At 65.2% G+C, this 17,538-nt stretch overlaps 3 protein-coding genes across 3 annotated transcripts; 2 read left to right on the top strand and 1 right to left on the bottom strand.

Annotated features, from left to right (window-relative positions):
- The first annotated feature begins 167 nt into the window (after window positions 1-167).
- GAA (glucosidase alpha, acid) lies at window positions 168-6,686 on the top strand. Its single transcript, XM_032706798.1, has 19 exons — window positions 168-567; window positions 689-834; window positions 1,188-1,353; window positions 1,728-1,824; window positions 1,911-2,030; window positions 2,159-2,277; window positions 2,414-2,545; window positions 2,683-2,793; window positions 2,950-3,063; window positions 3,171-3,255; window positions 3,377-3,494; window positions 3,699-3,832; window positions 3,943-4,094; window positions 4,298-4,446; window positions 4,545-4,686; window positions 4,903-5,001; window positions 5,169-5,333; window positions 5,659-5,811; window positions 6,216-6,686. The coding sequence occupies exons 1-19, from the start codon at window positions 205-207 to the stop codon at window positions 6,273-6,275; spliced, it is 2,625 nt and encodes an 874-aa protein (XP_032562689.1). The 5' UTR covers window positions 168-204; the 3' UTR covers window positions 6,276-6,686.
- On the bottom strand, window positions 6,522-10,161 carry SGSH (N-sulfoglucosamine sulfohydrolase). The gene is made up of 8 exons (XM_032706799.1): window positions 9,976-10,161; window positions 9,562-9,722; window positions 9,260-9,365; window positions 8,904-9,054; window positions 8,589-8,745; window positions 8,305-8,386; window positions 8,020-8,223; window positions 6,522-7,732 (listed from the first exon to the last, which is right to left on the bottom strand). Exons 1-8 carry the CDS (start codon window positions 10,061-10,063, stop codon window positions 7,173-7,175), a joined length of 1,509 nt encoding a protein of 502 aa, XP_032562690.1. The 5' UTR covers window positions 10,064-10,161; the 3' UTR covers window positions 6,522-7,172.
- On the top strand, window positions 10,124-17,339 carry SLC26A11 (solute carrier family 26 member 11; the record flags this gene model as incomplete). The annotated part of the gene is made up of 16 exons (XM_032707078.1): window positions 10,124-10,522; window positions 10,874-11,066; window positions 11,264-11,349; window positions 11,913-11,992; window positions 12,197-12,339; window positions 12,626-12,801; window positions 12,933-13,005; window positions 13,360-13,410; window positions 13,734-13,794; window positions 14,155-14,210; window positions 14,311-14,451; window positions 14,582-14,709; window positions 15,111-15,210; window positions 15,317-15,450; window positions 15,756-15,828; window positions 16,586-17,339. Coding segments are annotated over 16 exons (1,977 nt in total), but the record flags the coding sequence as incomplete, so codon positions are not given.
- Window positions 17,340-17,538: the final 199 nt, after the last annotated feature.

Below are 17,538 nucleotides of genomic sequence, written 5' to 3'. Positions count from 1 at the left end.
CAGGCCGTTGCCGGGTCCCGCCTCCCTGCCCCGCCCCGGGGCGGGGGCCGGGCTGTCCCCGCCTTTCCGCGGCCCCGCTCTCCGCCGGGCTCCTGCCCGGCTCCGGCAGCGCTGCGGGGCGGGGCCGGGAAGGGGAAGCGTCGGTCCGGTGTCGGTGCCTGTCCCCGTCCCTGTCCCCGCGCGGCTCCCGCCGGTCCCGCCTCGATGTGCGCGGGGGTCGCGGCCGCGCTGCTGGCGCTGCTCGTCCCCGCCGCGGCCCGGGCCGGCCCCGCGCCCGCCGCCTGCGCGGTGTCCCCGGGCGACCGCTTCGACTGCGGCCCCGAGCGGCTGCTGTCGCGGGAGGGCTGCGAGGCGCGGGGCTGCTGCTACAGCCCCGGGCCCGACCCCAGCCCGCCCTGGTGCTTCTTCCCCCGCGGGTACCGCAGCTACCGCGCCGAGAACCTGACGGCCACGGCCGGCGGCTTCACCGCCCGCCTGCGCCGCGTGGCCGCCACCTTCCTGCCGGCGGCGGTGGACGAGCTGCGGCTGGACCTGGCGCTGGAGACCCCGACCCGCCTGCGCTTCACGGTGCGCCCCGGACCCCGCCCGGGCCCTCCGCGGCCGGCCCGCGCTGAGCCTGCCCCGTCTCCGCCCTGTCCCCGCTCTGTGCCCGCGCTGAGCCCGCTCTGTCCCCGCTCTGTCCCCGCAGCTGCGGGACCCGGCCCGGCAGCGCTATGAGGTGCCGCTGGACACGCCGCGGGCGGGCGGCACAGCCCCCTCCACGCTCTACGGGCTGCAGGTCAACCAGGACCCCTTCGGGCTCGTCGTGTGCCGGCAGCGCGGCGGGAGGGTCCTGTGAGTGCCCGTCCTGCCCCCCTCGCCTTCCCGAGGGATTCAGTCTGGAAGGGGAACCCCAGGCGGCCCCGCAGGGCACGGGCTGGGAGCAGGGATGTGGCAGGGGACACTGGTGGTGGCAGGGGACACTGGTGACAGGAGTGGGGCGGCAGTTTGTGGCTGTGCGGGCTTTGCTTTGACGCCCTCTGCAGTTCGGTGGCTGAGAAGGGAACTAGGAATCCCGAAGCTCAGCTGAAACTTGTTTTTGTTTCACATGGTGATGAGCATCCGCGTCCCTCCCTGGTGCTGAGGGCCCGCAGCTCGGTGTGTCTCCCTCCTCCCGGCTGTTTGCCTGAGCCTCCCTTTCTCCACAGGCTGAACACCACCGTCGCCCCCCTCTTCTTCGCAGACCAGTTCCTGCAGATCTCCACCTCTCTGCCCTCCCATTTCATTTCTGGGCTGGGAGAGCACCTGACACCTCTGATCCTCAACACAACATGGACCAGGGTCACCCTCTGGAACCGGGACATGGCGCCTGCAGTACGGAGCGGGGCTGAGGGGAGGGGAGATGCTCATCTGGCCTTGTGAAGGTGGCCCCACGGCCTCTCACATCTAGTCTGGGGCTGTGGAGAGGTGCCTGTGCTGGTTCAGCTCTGGGACCTGGCCTCAGCCCCAGGCAAGCCCATGGGACTCTTGTCCCCAGGCCAGGCTTTGTCCCCTGGGGCTCTGTGCTGCTCAGGAGCTGTTCCCTCCCGGCACTCCTGGGCTCTTGCTCTGACTCAGCAGTGTTTGGGGCCACAGGCCCTGGGTTTGCACCCCAAGCCGTGATGGTGCTCTTGGCTGGAGGTGAGGGGTGGGTGGGTGCTGGGGTCTCTGGCAGAGCCTCGCTGGCACCACACCATGCTCTGCTCCAGCCCCAGGTCAACCTCTACGGCTCCCACCCTTTCTACCTGGTGATGGAGGACGACGGTTCAGCCCACGGGGTCTTTCTGCTGAACAGCAACGCGATGGGTGAGTCCCGTGGAGGTGCCGGGGCGAGGGCTCGGCCCCGTCCCTGTCCTCAGCTGCTTCTTCCCCTGGCACTTGTGCTTCCCCAGACGTGCTCCTGCAGCCCAGCCCGGCCCTGACCTGGCGCACGACAGGCGGGATCCTGGACTTCTACATCTTCCTGGGCCCCGACCCCAAGAGTGTGGTGCGGCAGTACCTGGACGTCGTCGGTACGGGCGAGCCACGAGCGGGGGTGTGGGTGCTGTGAGCAGTGTGGCAGAGCTGGCGTGGCAGAGTGGGGCTGTGGGGCAGCGTGATGCTGGGCCATCCCTGCCAGCACCCACCCTCTGGCTTCCAGGGTTCCCTTTCATGCCCCCGTACTGGGGCCTGGGCTTCCACCTCTGCCGCTGGGGCTACTCCTCCACCGACATCACCCGGCAGGTCGTGGCCAACATGACAGCAGCCCGCTTCCCCCTGGTAGGTCTGGGCTAGCCCCTGGAGCCTCTGTCCAACAGTGGCCACGGGGGGGGGGGGGGTTGATGGGAGCCCCCATGGGCGGGGGTCCCGTGGCACTGTGCAGGAGTCCCTGCTCCACCCGTGTCACCATTCACAGGATGTGCAGTGGAATGACCTGGATTACGCAGATGCCAAGAGGGATTTCACCTTCAACAAGAAAAGCTTTAAGGACTACCCGGAGATGGTGCAGGACTTCCACCGCTGCGGGCTGAGGTACATCATGATCGTGGTGAGTGACACCCACACGGGTGGGCTGGCACTGGGGCTGCAGCTGCCCCGAGGGCAGTGATGGAGCTTCCTCTGAGGAAGGCAGGGCCGGCCGTTCCCTGCCCTTGCTGGTGAAGCCCCGGCTCTGTGCCCTGCCAGGATGCTGGGATCAGCAGCTCGGGACCCCCTGGCACCTACAAGCCCTACGACGAGGGACTGAAGAGAGGGGTGTTCATCCGAAATGCCACAGGACAGCCCCTGGTCGGGAAGGTGTGTGTGGGAGCAGCCCGAGCCCTGTGGGAGGGGGGTCGAGCAGGGCCATGGGACCCCAAGGGCCAGAGGGAAATGCTCACGGGGTGGCTGTGATGGAAGGCAGGGTGGTATGTGGGGTGGGGGGCTCTGCCCACTGCTGCCTCCCTCCCGCAGGTCTGGCCAGGCCCAACCGTCTTCCCGGACTTCACCAATCCGGAGACTCACGAGTGGTGGCATGACATGGTGAAGGACTTCCACGACCAAGTGCCCTTTGATGGCATGTGGCTTGTGAGTGGCCCCGGCAGAGCTGCTGGCTACAGCTCCCTGGCTCCCTCCCTGCACCTCCGCTGGGCCCCAGTGTGGCAGGGAGGGCATCCTGTCCTTTCCCTCCCCAGGACATGAATGAGCCGTCGAACTTCGTGGAGGGCTCCCAGGATGGCTGCCCCCAAAACAACCTGGAGCAGCCCCCCTATGTGCCAGGTACAGGAGTGGGTTCCAGCCCTTCCCGGGGCCGTGGGGACACCGGGAGGATCCCAGAGGACACTCCGGTCCCAGCTGGGCGGGCTCTGACCTCGCCCTTGCCCCCGCCCGTCTGGTGCAGGCGTGTTCGGGGGGCGCCTGCGGGCCGGGACCATCTGTGCCTCCAGCCAGCAGTTCCTGTCTTCCCACTACAACCTGCACAGCCTGTACGGGCTCACCGAGGCCATCGCCTCCCACAAGTAAGCCTGAGGCTCCTGCTGGGCTCCTGCACATCCCAGGGGATGCCAGAGCTGGCAGAGAGCCCCAGCGTGGGCAGTGTGGGCACAGGGAAGGCACTGAGCGGGGAGGGAGGGTTTGGTGTGTAACAAACACAGTGTGCTGTGGGAGCTGCTGAGCCCCTTCCCTGTCTGGGCGGTGCTGAGCAGACCCTGCTCTGCCCTCAGTGCACTGCTGAGGGTCCGGGGCAAGCGTCCCTTCATCATCTCGCGCTCCACGTTCGCTGGGCACGGGCGCTACGCCGGGCACTGGACAGGGGACGTCGGCAGCAACTGGGAGCAGCTCTACTACTCCATACCAGGTAGGCTGTGGGGCACTTGGGGCACATCCAGCCCCACAGTGGGGGCTTCTCCACAGGCTCTGTCCCCCCGGCGCCGCGGAGCCTCAGTGCCCGCTGTGCCCCCTCCACAGAGGTGCTGCTCTTCAACCTGTTCGGGGTGCCGCTGGTGGGTGCCGACATCTGCGGCTTCGCGGGCGACACGTCCGAGGAGCTGTGCGTGCGCTGGACACAGCTGGGCGCCTTCTACCCCTTCATGAGGAACCACAACGACCACGGCACCCGGGTGAGCCCCGGGAGCCCTCACCCTGCCGGGCAGGGGGGCTCTGGGATGAGCGAGCACGTGTGGGAAGGTGGCTGGTGCAGCTGCAGTGCCACGTGCCCTCGGTGCTGGGCCTGGGCTGGGAGAGTCCATCCCGCACCCCAGAAATGCACCTGCCCTTCCTCCCTGTGTGGTCTGAGCGTCCCCCTCGGGTCTCTCCCCCGCAGCCACAGGAGCCATACACCTTCAGCCCGGCTGCCCAGGCTGCCATGAGGAATGCCCTGCGCCTCCGCTACTCCCTCCTGCCCTTCCTCTACACCCTCTTCCACCGGGCTCACACCGCTGGGGAGACGGTGGCACGGCCCCTCTTCCTCGAGTGAGTGCTGGCCCAGCCGGGGCCGGTGGGCACCATCCCACCAGGCTCAGGGGGAGGTGGGTGCGGGGTCTCCCTGTCGCTGCCCTTCCCTCCTCCAGGTTCCCCACAGACCCCAACACCTGGGCCGTGGACCACCAGCTCCTGTGGGGCGGGGGGCTGCTCGTCACCCCCGTGCTGGAGGCAGGACAGACCAAAGTCAGCGGCTACTTCCCGGCGGGGACGTGGTACAGCCTGGCAGGGGTGGGTGCTCCCTGCTGTGTCGTGGGACTGGGGGGGGGCTTTGCTGTGGGACCCCGTGTGCATTCCTGCATCCCATTGCTGGTACAGGTCCCCTGGGGCTGTGTGTGGGTCCCGTACCTCGCCTGCCTTCACTCATGGCCATCTGAGGGCCGCAGTGCTGGCCCCCTTGGCCACACAGCACCCTGTGCCTGCTCTTCCCTCTCTGTCACCACGTAGGACTCCACCATCCACAGCAAAGGGCAGTGGGTCCTCCTGCCAGCACCCCTGGACACCATCAATGTCCATGTCCGTGCAGGGCACATCCTGCCCCTGCAGGTGAGTCCCTCTGCTCCGTGGTGACACCATGGTGACCTGCCTGGCCAGCCTAGGGTGGTGGCAGTGCCATCACCGCAGAGCAGACAGTGCCAAGGGAGCCGTGGCTGCACTGTCTGGGGGACGTGGCTCCAGCAGTGCCCTGAGCTGTGCCCACTCCCACACCCCAGGAACCCGCCTTCAGCACTGCCCAGTCCCGCAGGAGGGGCATGGCCCTGCTCGTGGCACTGACCCCGGACGGCTTCGCCAGGGGAGACCTGTTCTGGGATGATGGGGAGAGCTGGGAGACCTTTGAGAGGGGGGACTACACCGAGATCCTCTTCCTGGCCACGCACGTGAGTGAGGGGGCATCTGGGCAGGGGGGTCCTGCTGGCCCTGGGGCACATGTGGCCACAGGCAGCACTGTGCCCTGGTGCAGAGCTGTGTGGTGCCAACAGTGCCAGACTGAGCAGCTGGTGGGGTGGAGGGGTCAGCATCCCCTCAGGATGCCCCCTAGGAGGGGGAGAGGCTGCTCTCCTTGCACTGTGGATACTCTCTGGCCCCCTGGGCTCAGTGCCTGGCAGAGGGGCAGCACAAGGAGCAGGGCACCAGGGCAGCCCTGTGTGCCCGTGGGGTGGCTGTGACCCGGGAGCACACGGTGACATCCCTGCTGTCCCCCAGGGTGCCGTGCTCAGCCAGCTGCTGCGGGGGAGCCCCCACCTCGACGGGGTCCTGCTGGAGGCTGTGACTGTGCTGGGGGTCTCCAGCCCTCCCCGGCAAGTCCTGGCCAACGGTGCCATCGTGAGCGACTTCTCCTACCGCAGTGACACCCAGGTGAGTGCTCGTCCCCCCCCCAGGAGGGGGTGGTGGCTGGGAAGGGACAGGACACAGCTGAGGGGCTGGCAAGGTCTGGCCCCAGCGATGGCACAGCACCAGCTCTGTCAGCACAGGCCGGGTCCCTGCTCTGGGGCTGGGCAGGATTAGACCACCACAGGAGTGAGGATGGGGAGATGGAGGAAGGAAAGACTGTGTGATGATGGGGCTGGAGCTCTGAGAGGAGCAGCAGCACAGCTCTGCTCCTGGGGCTGCCTGCCATGGATGCCCTTCTCAGAGGCTCTGTGGGATCGGGACCATGCCAGGCTCTGTATGGGGACAAGACATCTCCCTTGGCTCTGACACCTCCCAGGCTCCTTCCCAGCTGGCTCTGCCTGCTGCCAACCCTTCCCTCTGCCCCTCAGGTGCTGAGAGTCCCTGTGTCACTGCCCATGTGGGAGCAGTTTGTGATCTCTTGGTCCTGAGCCACCACTGGTCACAGGGAGAGGCCACACTGCTCCCCCTGGCTCTGGGGCTGAATCCATCCCATCCCTTGACAACCCGGAGCTGCCACTGCTCTTCCCACACCAAGCAGCTCCTGGACTTCAGCTGCCATGAGGCAATGGAGGTGTGTGCACTGGACTGGCACGGGGAGGGGGGGGCTTGCACAACCCCCGGGAACAGGGAAAACCTCATCATCCTCAAATCAGGGAAAAAAAGACCCAAGTGCCTTGTGAGACAGCAAACCTGTTTCTGTGGGGGACTGGTAACCTGTGGGGGGCCTGTGGGGAGTCTCCTGGCTGTGGTTTTGGGGAGGGGGATGTGCAGGGGGGAGGGAGCAGTGCTATGAATAAAGCTGCTGTTTGCTGGGAGCAGCCCCAGGCTGTGCCCGTGTCCCCTCTGCCCTTGCTGGTCCTGAACTGTGGCTCAGCCCTGTGCCCCTGGTTGGGACACCCTGGTTCCCTCCCTGCCTGGGGGTCTCCAGCAGGGCTACCTGTGCCCCTCACAGGCTTCACCCCATTTCCCAGAGTGTTGGGGGCCCCCTGGCTGCACCACAGAGCCCCTTGTCCTGTTGTCCTGCTGGCTCCAAGCCGGGGGCTGCTGCAGGGACGTGCTCAGCTCCAGGGAGAAATGGAGCCCTGTCCTCCAGAAGCTTTTTATGGAGGAGCAGCTTGGCCCTGCGGCTCCTCTGGCTGGGAGGAAAGGCACCAGGGTCCCTGAGTGCTCTGGGGCCAGGTGGTGTGGGTGATACAGAGAGCAGAGCCTCGTGGTGTCACCCAGGGATTAGGGACTGGTCCGTCTGTGCTCCCGCTCCAACCCCTCGTGCCCGACGGGAGCACGGGACCGTCGCAGAGCAGTGGGGACGGCGGCAGAGGTGACGCTCACAGCTCGTTGTGCAGCGGCCGGCACTGGGGGCTCAGCTTCCCCTCCAGGACAGCGTCGGGGGCGCACACCCAGGGGTCCCCCGTGTCCCACTGCCACTTGAGGAGCTGCACACGGAGCAGCTGGAGGATGTCGGCGTAGCGGGGGTCGGGGGCCAGGTTCTGGCTCTCGGTGGGGTCGCGGCTGCAGTCGAAGAGCTCCCAGCGCTCCCGGTAGTAGTACTGGTGCAGGGTCTTGTTCCAGTGGGTTGGCTGCCCGGCCCTGGTGCGGTTGAGCAGGTCTTGGAAAGTGGGGGAGATGTAAAAGTCCTGGTCGATGGGAAAGGGCATCTTGTAGTTGAGGTTGTGGATGAGGCGGAACTGCCGGTGCTGGATGGCTCGCATGGGGTAGTACATGGTCACCTCGTGGTGGCTCTGGCTGCTGAAGGCGGTGGCCCAGGACTGCTCTGACTCCAGTGCTGGCAGGAGAGACTTTCCAGTGAGCTGCACCTGCTTTGTGCCGAAGATGCTGTAAGAGGGGTAGGGGATGGAGAACCAGTCCAAAATGGTCGGCGTCAGATCTGGAGGGGAAGAGAAGGGTGAGAGGAGGGACTGGCACCGTGGGAGGAAACAACCTGGACAGGGGCAGAGTGGTCCCTTGGGTCTGCAGCTGCATGGGCTGTGGCTGCTCCTGGGATGAGCTGCAGAGCTGAGCCCTGGGATGGTGTCCCAGAGGGGACCCTGTTCTGTCCTCCCTCCTCTCCCATGCAAGGGCTGCCCCTGGGACGAGACCCTGGGTTTTGGCGTGGGGAGCAGCCCACAGCCCCCAAGCCCAGCTCTGCTCCCTCTCGCAGGCACGGGCTCTTACCCAGGAGGGTGGCGAAGGCCTGGCTGACCTGCCCCCAGCGCTGGGGGTGCTCGGGGGATGAGAGGAGCAGCGGCTCAGCAGTGCCCGAGCGGTAGAGGTTGGTCCTGCCGCTGGGGAAGGGGATGCCGTTGTCGGAGGTGTAGATCACCAGGGTGCTGTTGTGGAAGCCGGCACGCCGCAGCTCCTCCAGGACCAGCCCGATCCCTGCGGACGGAGGGGCAGAGCTGAGGGGGGCAGGAGGGTCTGCAGCACTCACCAGTGCCAGCCTGGCCCCGCGGCTCCTACCTTGGTCCATGCGCCCGATGGTTGTGTACTGGGCAGCCAGGTCGGCCCGGGCAGCCGGCGTGTCGGGAACAAAGGGGGGGACCTAAGTGGAGAAGGGGAGAGTGGCACATGGCCACCACAGGGACAGAGGTCACAGGTCCACCACGGTGGCCCTCACCAGCTCTTGCCTGTAATGCTGCTGGCAGTGACGAGGTGGGGGCCAGCCCTGGCTCCATCAGAGGCTGCCGTCACATGCAGCCCCCGCAGGGCCCCACACAGCCCCACGCAGACCCACAGGTTCCCACCTGCACTTGCTCTGGGTGGTAAATCTGTGGCTTCCAGTCAGGGATCCAGCCCATCCCACTCTCTCCGTTGCCAAATTTCTCACAAAAGGCCCCATACTGGGGCTGGGAGTGCCCGCAGCGATGGGGGTCATGGAAGGCGACGTAGAGGAAGAAAGGCCTAGGGATGGAAAGGGTGGAGGTGATGGAGCAAAGGGCTGCCCACACCCCTGAGACCCTCTGCTGGGACGAGCTGGGGTTGGCAGGAGGACTCCCACCTAGTCTGGGCTTCTGGATATGGGGTGACCCAGACCAACTGGGATGTGGAGGCCGTCTCACCTCTCGTCCTGGCTCTGCAGGAACCGCCGGACGAGTGCTTTGATCCGGGTGATATTTCTCCCAACCTGCAGGACTGAACTGTTCTCCTCTGTGTAGGCAAAGTCGAAGGGGTACACAGCCTCTGGCCCAACATGCTTCTTCCCAATTATCCCTGCACGAACAGAGATAAGTGGTGTACCAGGAGCAGGGGGATGGGGGGACATGGCTACCACTGTCTCCTCCCTGGGGGACAGGCACAGGTCTGGGGGTGTTCTCTGGCTCACAGGCAGTTTAGCCATCAAGCTCTCTTGCTCACTGGGGTTTGGTGCACCAAGGGGGGGTTTCCCTTCCCCTGTCCCTTGCCTTTGGCTCCCTACCTGTCCGGACACCCCCTTGGCTGAGCAGATGGGGCAGGCTCCGCACGCTGTCAAAGGAGTTGAAGTGGTGCACGTCCTGGTGCAGCCCATACATCCCGTTCTGGTGCTGCAGGTGAGGGGACACAGCACGGTTGGACAAGGGCTGCCAGCCCGCCCCCAAAACACATCCAGCCGTGCTCTCAGTGTGTGAGCGGGGGAAGCAGGTCCTGGGGGCTGGGAAGAGGGTGGGCCAACAGGCAGGGGGGGGTCGCCCCGTCCTGGGACTGTGCCACAGGAATGCCGGGGGCTGGCGATGCCCCTACCTGTGGTAAGCCGGTCAGGATGCTGGCCCGGCTCGGGGAGCAGCTGCTGACGGAGGTGAAGGCGTTCTGGAAGACCACACCACGCCGGGCCAGCGCGTCCAGGTTGGGCGTCCGGATGGCGGAGTTGTTGTAGGCGCCGCTCTCAAAGCCCCCGTCATCGGCTGCGGCGGGAGGGGTGCGGGGTGAGCCCGGGGCGCGTCCCTGACCAGGCGCGGGGGCAAAGCCCGGGGGACGCGAATGACACCGACAGCATCCCCGGGCTGCGGGTGACCCGGGCTGGGGCCGGTGCTGCGGGGACCGTCCCAGCGGAGGGGATGCAGCGGGACCCGCGCGGCGACCCAGGCAGGGGGTTCCCGGGCTGGGGCGGACCCGTAACCGGCTCCGGGGCTCGGCCGGGCCGGCGGCCGCACTCACCCAGGAGCAGCAGCACGTTGCGGGCCGGGGCCGGGGCCGCGCCGCTCCGGAGCGCTCCGAGCAGCAGCGCCAGCGCCCAGGGCCGCATGGCACCGGCACCGGCACCAGCACCGGGGCAAGGCGGCTCCTCCTCACCCCGGTCACATGAGGCGGCCCCGGCCGCTCAGATCCGGCCCGGGCGGAGCCACGGTCCCCGCGGGTGGAGCGGGCTGGCACGGCCGGCCCCGGCCCGCCCCGGCCGGCCCCGGCCCGCCCCGGCCCCGCGGGGGTCCCGCCCCGACCCCGGGAGCGGAGCTGCGGCCGCGGGTGCCCGTGCCGGGCTGTCCCCGCCGGGCCGGGCTGTCCCCGCCGTGCCGAGCTGTCCCCGCCGGGCCGGGCTGTCCCCGCCATGCCGGGGTCCCGCTGCCCGGCGCTGCCGGTGCTGCGCTGGCTCCCGCGGTACTGCCGGGCCTGGCTGCCGCTGGACCTGCTGGCCGGGCTGGCCGTGGGGCTCACGGCCGTGCCACAGGCGCTGGCCTACGCCGAGCTGGCCGGGCTGCCGCTGCAGGTGGGTGCCGGGGCTGGGAGCCGGGGAGCCCCCGCTCCCTGAGCTGCCCGTGGCCAGGGTGGCCCTGGCTCACTCTCTTCCTGAGCTGCCTGTGACTGGGGGCGCGGGGACCCCCCGCTCCCCGAGCCGCCTGCAGCGTGGCGGGCAGGGCTGGGCTGGGCTGGGCTGGGCTGGGCGACCAAGGGCCGACCCTGTGCAGTCGCCCGTTTTCCGGGCAGGAAGCTCCTGACACCCTGTGTGTGCCAAGTGCCCTGGAGTGACCCGAGATCAGCCCAGCCCTCCTCGCCGGGGAGGTTTCTGGCCTCTCCCAGCTCTCAGCGTTGTACCAGTGCCCCTTCTGCCCCCCTGCAGTATGGCCTCTATTCCTCCTTCATGGGCTGCTTCGTCTACTTCTTCCTGGGCACTGCCAAGGACGTGACGCTCGGTCCCACGGCCATCATGTCCCTGCTCGTCTCCTCGTACGCATTCCACGAGCCTGTCTATGCCGTCCTGCTCGCCTTCCTCTCTGGCTGCATCCAGCTGGCCATGGGGCTCCTACACCTCGGTGAGATGCTCTTGCCATGCACCATTGTATTTTTAGGATGTTTCTGTACATCCTGTAGTTGTTCCCCCCTCCTCTCAGCTTTCCAGGACACTGGGGTCATCCTGCTAATGCTTGTGACAGCTCTGTGTGCACACAAACACCCCATTTGGGTGCCTACCAGGGCCAGCAGTGTGCTCAGTGCTGCCCATCCCATGCAGGATTCCTTCTGGATTTCATTTCCTGCCCTGTCATTAAAGGGTTCACATCGGCTGCTTCCATCACCATTAGCTTCAACCAGATCAAGGTAGGATCTACTCTGCCCTGGATGCCTCACCAGCTGTCTCCTAGTGCTGTGGAACTGGGATATTTAGCACCAGGCTGGGTGATGTACTTGGTACCAGAGGAAGGAGCCCCAAAGGGGTCATGAGACCCCCTGCCAGCAGTTCTACTGGGTCCCTGAGAGCTCTGCTCTGAGCAGACCAAGCCCAACACACCCTTTGCCCGTGACCAGCTGGTGACATCCAGGACAGCAGTAAAACCAGGACATTTGATTTGGTCACTGGCAGGGGGTGCTGGGTGATCTCTGGCACGGTGGGTTTGCAATGATGGGAGCTGCAGGGAGTTTTTTGCAGCCCCTCAGCTCCTCACTGGCCTCTCAGTGACCTGAGGCCATGCGGCTCTGCTGGGGCTGCCACACTTCCTTTGTGGTTACCCCAAATCAGAGCCTCTGGCAGCAGCTGGCAGGCCGCTGTTGGCCAATGGCTGCGGTCGTGGGGGACGGCGCGGCTCCAGGGGCTGAGGCACCCGGCAGCTGGGGCTGAGCTGGGCTATCACCAGGCTGTCACCAGGCTTTGTCTTCCTGCACAGAACATCCTGGGGCTGCAGGGGATCCCGCGGCAGTTTTTCCTGCAGGTGTATGAGACGCTGCGGAGGATCGGGGAGACCAGGTCGGCACCTTCCCCCCTCCCTCCCCTGCAGCTGTGGGGTCTCAGGCTCTGCCACTTCGCTCCCCATCTCTTTGGTCACACCTTGGACTGATTTCTCGGTCCCTGCCCAGCACTGTGACACAACCCCCCTCTGGCGGGGCTTTGGGGGGGGCTCTTCCTGTGCCCCAGAGCGTGTTTGGGCTGGCACTGAGGTGGCTGTTGCAGGGCTGGGGACGCTGTGCTGGGGCTGGCCTGCCTGGCCGCGCTGGCAGCGCTCCGGGCCATGAAGAGCCGCCTGCCCCAAGCTGCCTCTGCGGAGCCGCTGGCTACCAGGATCAGCTGCCGGATCGTCTGGATCTCTGCCACAGGTGTGCCAGCCATCCCCTGCCCCATCCCCTCCCCCAGCCAGCCCTCCCGGGGCTTGTCACTTCAGGGCAAGGAAGAGACAACCCAAAACTGGTAAAGCCCAGGTTGGTGGGAGCCGAGACGTGGGAAATGGGTCGGGGAGGACAAAGTCCTAAGGGTGGTCCTGCCACTGTGCATGCCCCTTCCTAAGGCTTAGAAGTCCTTGGCAGCTCAGATACCCATCTCCAGCCATCCCTCCTGCTGCCCTGGCCTCCGGGCAGGTTTCCAGGGTTGCTCTCTCCTCTGCAGCACGCAACGCCCTCGTCGTCCTGTTTGCTGGCCTGGTTGCTTACTCCTTCCAGGTGATGGGCTCCCAGCCCCTCACGCTCACCGGCAGCATCCCCCGGGGCCTCCCTGCCTTCCGGCCACCGTGCTTCTCCCTGGCAGCGCCCAACGGCACCGTCCCCTTCCCGAGCATGGTGGAGGTGAGTGCCGGGGTGGCTGGTGGAGGCCAAGCTCCCCTTGGGCTGCTCTGCTCCCTCCTGCGTGTGCTGGCTCCCTGCACGGTGGGATGAGGCCACTCCCAGCCCTTCCTCACTGTACCCTTCCCTCCCAGGACATGGGGGTCGGGCTGGCCGTGGTCCCGCTCATGGGCCTGCTGGAAACCATCGCCATTGCCAAGGCTTTTGGTACGGCTGCACCAGGGTCCTGCCCTGCGCTCGTGGGGGGTCCCACAGGGGCTTGGGGTGCTGAGGAGGGGTCTCCCCAGGGGCTTGGGGTGCTGAGGAAGGTGCTCTTCTCACGAGGGCACTGAGGGGTACAGGTCTGCCTGTGCCGAGCCCGTTCCATCGTGTGGGCTGGCAGGAGGGGTCCCGCAGGGAGCACAGCTGAAATTGGCCCAGGAGTGTTGTCTCAGGGTGCTCCTGTGCCTGAAGGGTGCCAGGACAGGGCCCACACTGTCCCAGTCAGTGCTGGCCCCACACTGTGTGCATGGTGGGTTGTGCCTGTGGGAGTCTCAGGCCAATGCCGGTATCTCCTTTCAGCCTCGCAGAATGGTTACAGGATTGACCCCAACCAGGAGCTGCTGGCTCTGGGTAAGACACTGCTTTGGAGCAGGAGGTTCAGGGGTGGGGGTCTGGCTTCAGTGCTACCGTGTATCCCAGAGCTCCTGAGCTACACCAGATCCCATCTCAGCAGTCCTATCTCTCCCTGAAGTTTTCCCTTTCTTACCTTGCATGCTGCCCCCACCAAAGTTGTTCCCACAGGAATTTCCAGAGCAGGCTGAGTCACACTTGCACAGCGGGATAGGCTCTGATCCGGCCCCTGGTACTGGGGTTGGAGGAGATGCTGACGGGGACACAGACCCATCTCATGGCCCTGGTGGTGCCTCCCCAGCCCCTCTCCTTCCCCTCTGCAGGCGTTGCAAACATCCTGGGCTCCTTCGTCTCGTCGTATCCCATCACGGGCAGCTTTGGCCGGTGGGTAGCAGGAGGGGTAACAGGACACTCACTGGGCCCGTGGGGTAAGGAGGCTCTGCAAGATCTTGGGTGGAAGATTGTGCAGACCCCAGTGGGTCTCTGAGCTTATGTCCTGGTCCCAGCAGCCCACCTCGGTGGCCAGGCTGTGCATGTGCCCCATGGCCACCTTCTCTCCCATCTCAGTGCTCTGCAGTCCCGCTGTGCGCTGGGAGCCACTCGTGTTTCTTGCTCGTGTTTCTCCCTGGTGGGGTCCGCCAGGGTCAGTGATTTTCCTGGGTGGGGGGTCTGGGCAGTAGGTGGGGGCAGCCCCTGGCCCCCCTGGTCCCCTCACAGCCTAGAACGTGTTGCTTTGCCTTTCAGGACAGCGGTGAACGCGCAGTCAGGGGTCTGCACCCCCGCGGGAGGGCTCGTCACAGGTAGGGCCCTGACCCTGCCGTGGGCTGCTCTGCAGGCCCCCCTGCCTGGGAGCCCTGGGCATGAGGGCCCCCATGGCTCAGGGGCTCCCCCGTCCTGCAGGTGCCCTGGTCCTGCTCTCGCTGGCCTATCTCACCTCACTCTTCTACTACATCCCCAAGGCAGCCCTGGCCGCCGTCATCATCTCGGCCGTGCTGCCCCTGTTCGACGTGGGGATCTTCAGGACGCTCTGGCGGGTTAAGAGTGAGGGCACGAGCTGGGGGAGACTGATCCCCTGGTGCAGCCCAGCTCTGCCTGCAGAGCAGGCTCTGTCACTGAGGGCCCTGTGGCACCGGGACAAACCAAAGCTGAGCCTGGGCTGTCTCTCTTGCAGGGCTGGACCTTGTGCCCCTCTGCGTGACGTTCCTGCTCTGCTTCTGGGAGGTCCAGTATGGAATTGTGGCCGGGGTGTTGGTCTCAGGGATTCTGCTGCTCTACTCCATTGCCAGGCCCCCAATAAAGGTGGGCTTCACACCTCCCCTTGGGTGTGGCAAGGCCACAGTGATCGCCAGGGATCTGGGAGGGGGTTCATGGGGGCAGTGAGGTGTTGGGGTGCAGGATGCTTCTGTCCTGTTCATGCTCTCTCCCATGTCACCAGCCTGCCATGGGCGCAGCACAGGGACCTCTTTAAAAGAGCATAAGGAAGGGAATCTCCCAGGACTGGAGAGCAGGATGGGGAGGCATTGCTCTCCCTGTCCTGCTGACTCTGGGTGTGGGCAGGAGGGGCTTTCCCTGAGGGATGGGGGCTCCTGCGTGTCCCCTCTATCCGGGAGGACAGTGAGTGACACAGGCAGTTGTCCCCCCGGGAAGGTCACAGCCCTGAGTTCCCAGTGACTTGTCCCCCTGCACCGGGGTCTGTGCAGGTGTCGGAGGGGGACGTGCTCCTCGTGCAGCCGGGGAGCAGCCTGCACTTCCCAGCCATCGAGTGCCTCCGGGACACTGTGTGCAGCCGTGCTCTGGCAGGTATGGTCCCACCCCTGCCAGCCCTGGCCCTGGCTCTGAGGGCTGTGACCCCTGGGCTGGCCATTTCTGGACTCATCAGGGATGTGACCTTATGCTCTTCCAGCAGCATCTCCACCACGCTCTGTCATCCTGGACTGTTGCCACATCAGCAGCATTGATTACACGGTGGTGGTGGGGCTGGCAGAGCTGCTGCAGGAGCTGCGCAAGCACGGCCTCTCACTGGCCTTCTGTGGCCTGAAGGTGTGTGGGACCTTGGCCACCCCATACCAGGCTGTCCTGCCCCATCCCAGACCTTGTTGCCTCTCCCCTACAGCCTGGGGAGGGTCCCTGTCGATGGGCTCAGCCCGGCTGCCTTCCCCCATGGTCTGTGCTGGCCTCTCCTCTGGTAGCACCTTTATCATCTCAGCACCTTCCACAGAGATGGAGGCTGCAGGATGTGGGTGGTGGGAAGGGCTGGATCCTCTGCTCTGAGCTGGCTGGGGGCTCAGCTCTGGAGGGATGGAAAGTGGCCAGTGCTCCCCCAGCCCAAGTTTCTCTGCCCTCAGGACCCTGTTCTCCAAGTCCTCCTGTCTGCTGACTTAGAAGGATTCCAGCATTTCCCCAGCCGGGAGGAGGCAGGTGAGGCTCTGGGCTGCCCCTGGTGCTCTCTCAGGATGCTGGTGAGTGGGGCTCTGGAGGATGAACCTGGGGGTCTGACCTTTGTCGAGCCCCAAAGCAGCAGTGGGGGGGCTGCAGGGACCTGGCTGCTGGGAAGGTGAGCTGGTCACCTCAGCCTTGGGGATTCACGTGAGCTGTCGTGGTTTAACCCAACAGCAGCTCAATACCACACAGCCCTTCGGTCCTCCCACAGAGAGGTGGGGAGACAATCAGAAAAGAGGTTAAACTTGTGGGTTGAGATAAAGACAGTTTAATAGGACAGAAAAAGGAAAGAAAAATCATAATAATAACTAGAGAATATAGCAAGCAAGCAATGCACAGGGTGGTTGCTCACCACCCACTGACTGATGCCCAGACAGTCCCTGAGCAGTGGCTCTCACCCCCCCAGCCAAATCCCCCCAGTTTTTTCTTCAGCACCATGTCCTGTGGTCTGGAACATCCCTTTGGGCATTGGGGTCACCTGTCCTGGCTGTGCCCCCCCCAGCTTCTCGAGCCCCCCAGCCCCTTGCTGGCCAGGCAGTGTGAGAGGCTGAGAAGTCCTTGGCTCAGTGTAAGCAGCACTCAGCAGCAGCAGAGCCAGCAGGGTGTTATCAGCAGGATTCTCATCCTGAACCCAAACACAGCTCTGTAGCAGCTCCTTGGAAGAAAACTAACTCTGTCCCAGCTAAAAGCAGGACAAAAGTCTGGCCTTAACTTGCTTCTCCCCTTCCTGGCCCAGAGCGATGCAGAGGAGCAGAGCCGTGGGACAGCAGGACTGACCCCTTCACCAGCACCACCGAGAGCTCAAGGCTCATCCAGTGAGTGAGGAGTCACCATTTGTGCTGGGGTTGAATGTCCTGTGACACCCCAGTGACATCAACACCCTCTGCGGGAGCTGCCCGCTCCTGCCCAGCTCCTGGGCAGCTGGGGGTGGACTGTCCCCATGTCCCACACTGGGGAGGGCAGAGCAGCACCAGCCCAACCCCACACAGGCTGAGGGGAGCACTGGGACCAGGGGTCTGCTGGTCCCACACCGGCCCCCAGCCCCATGGGGCTCTGGCACCTCACCTCCTGCACAGGCCGAGGGCAGGCACTCCCTGGAAGGGATCAGTGGGACAAAACCATTCCCTGTCCCGGTGATCAGTGCAAAGCTATCCCTCCTTCACAGAGCTGCTGTCTTTTTTTAATTCACTGTTTTAATTCTGGACATTTTTCATGTTCTGGGGCACACCGATGGCATGCTCTCCTCAAAGAGAGTTTCAGGGCTGCTGGCGCTGCCCTCCAGCCCGAGGGCATGTGACAGCTCAGCAAAACATCCAGGACCGTACTCCTCACTGATCCCTCGTTTGTGGGTGTTGTGCCAAGCGCTGCCCGGGGGCAGGGCTGGGCTGTCCCCCTGGAGTGCAGCCTGTTACAGCAGCCCGGCAGGGCTGGGCAGGGTCGGGAGTTGAATTTTCCTGAGCTGGCACCCGGCACGGAGGGTGTAATAAATCAGGGGAGAGTGTAATAAATCAGGAATTGCTAATGAGTCAGCGTGATCTCTGTGTTCCTGGGGGAAAGCTTTTTCTTTTGTGTGGGATGGGGAAATTCCCTTCTGGGCGCTGCTGAGCACTCCAAGGAAAAGAAACTGAAACCAAACTCGGCTGCCCGGATGATCCGAGCCCGAGGGCACACTCCGGCGCAGTTCCTCCT

This window comes from Chiroxiphia lanceolata, chromosome 19 (assembly GCF_009829145.1).
Source record: "Chiroxiphia lanceolata isolate bChiLan1 chromosome 19, bChiLan1.pri, whole genome shotgun sequence".
NCBI classification, from domain to species: Eukaryota; Metazoa; Chordata; class Aves; order Passeriformes; family Pipridae; genus Chiroxiphia; species Chiroxiphia lanceolata.
This window is presented reverse-complemented; position numbering and strand designations above follow the sequence as displayed.

Excerpts from the sequence above, each read along its gene's own strand:
- GAA (XM_032706798.1), top strand. The coding sequence starts at position 205 with ATGTGCGCGGGGGTCGCGGCCGCGCTGCTGGCGCTGCTCGTCCCCGCC. Across the intron at positions 2,546-2,682 it reads TGAGGTACATCATGATCGTG|GATGCTGGGATCAGCAGCTC; the intron begins GTGAGTGACACC and ends GTGCCCTGCCAG. Across the intron at positions 5,812-6,215 it reads CCTACCGCAGTGACACCCAG|GTGCTGAGAGTCCCTGTGTC; the intron begins GTGAGTGCTCGT and ends TCTGCCCCTCAG.
- SGSH (XM_032706799.1), bottom strand. The coding sequence starts at position 10,063 with ATGCGGCCCTGGGCGCTGGCGCTGCTGCTCGGAGCGCTCCGGAGCGGC. Across the intron at positions 9,366-9,561 it reads TCCTGACCGGCTTACCACAG|CACCAGAACGGGATGTATGG; the intron begins GTAGGGGCATCG and ends CCTCACCTGCAG. Across the intron at positions 8,224-8,304 it reads CATCGGGCGCATGGACCAAG|GGATCGGGCTGGTCCTGGAG; the intron begins GTAGGAGCCGCG and ends CTCCGTCCGCAG.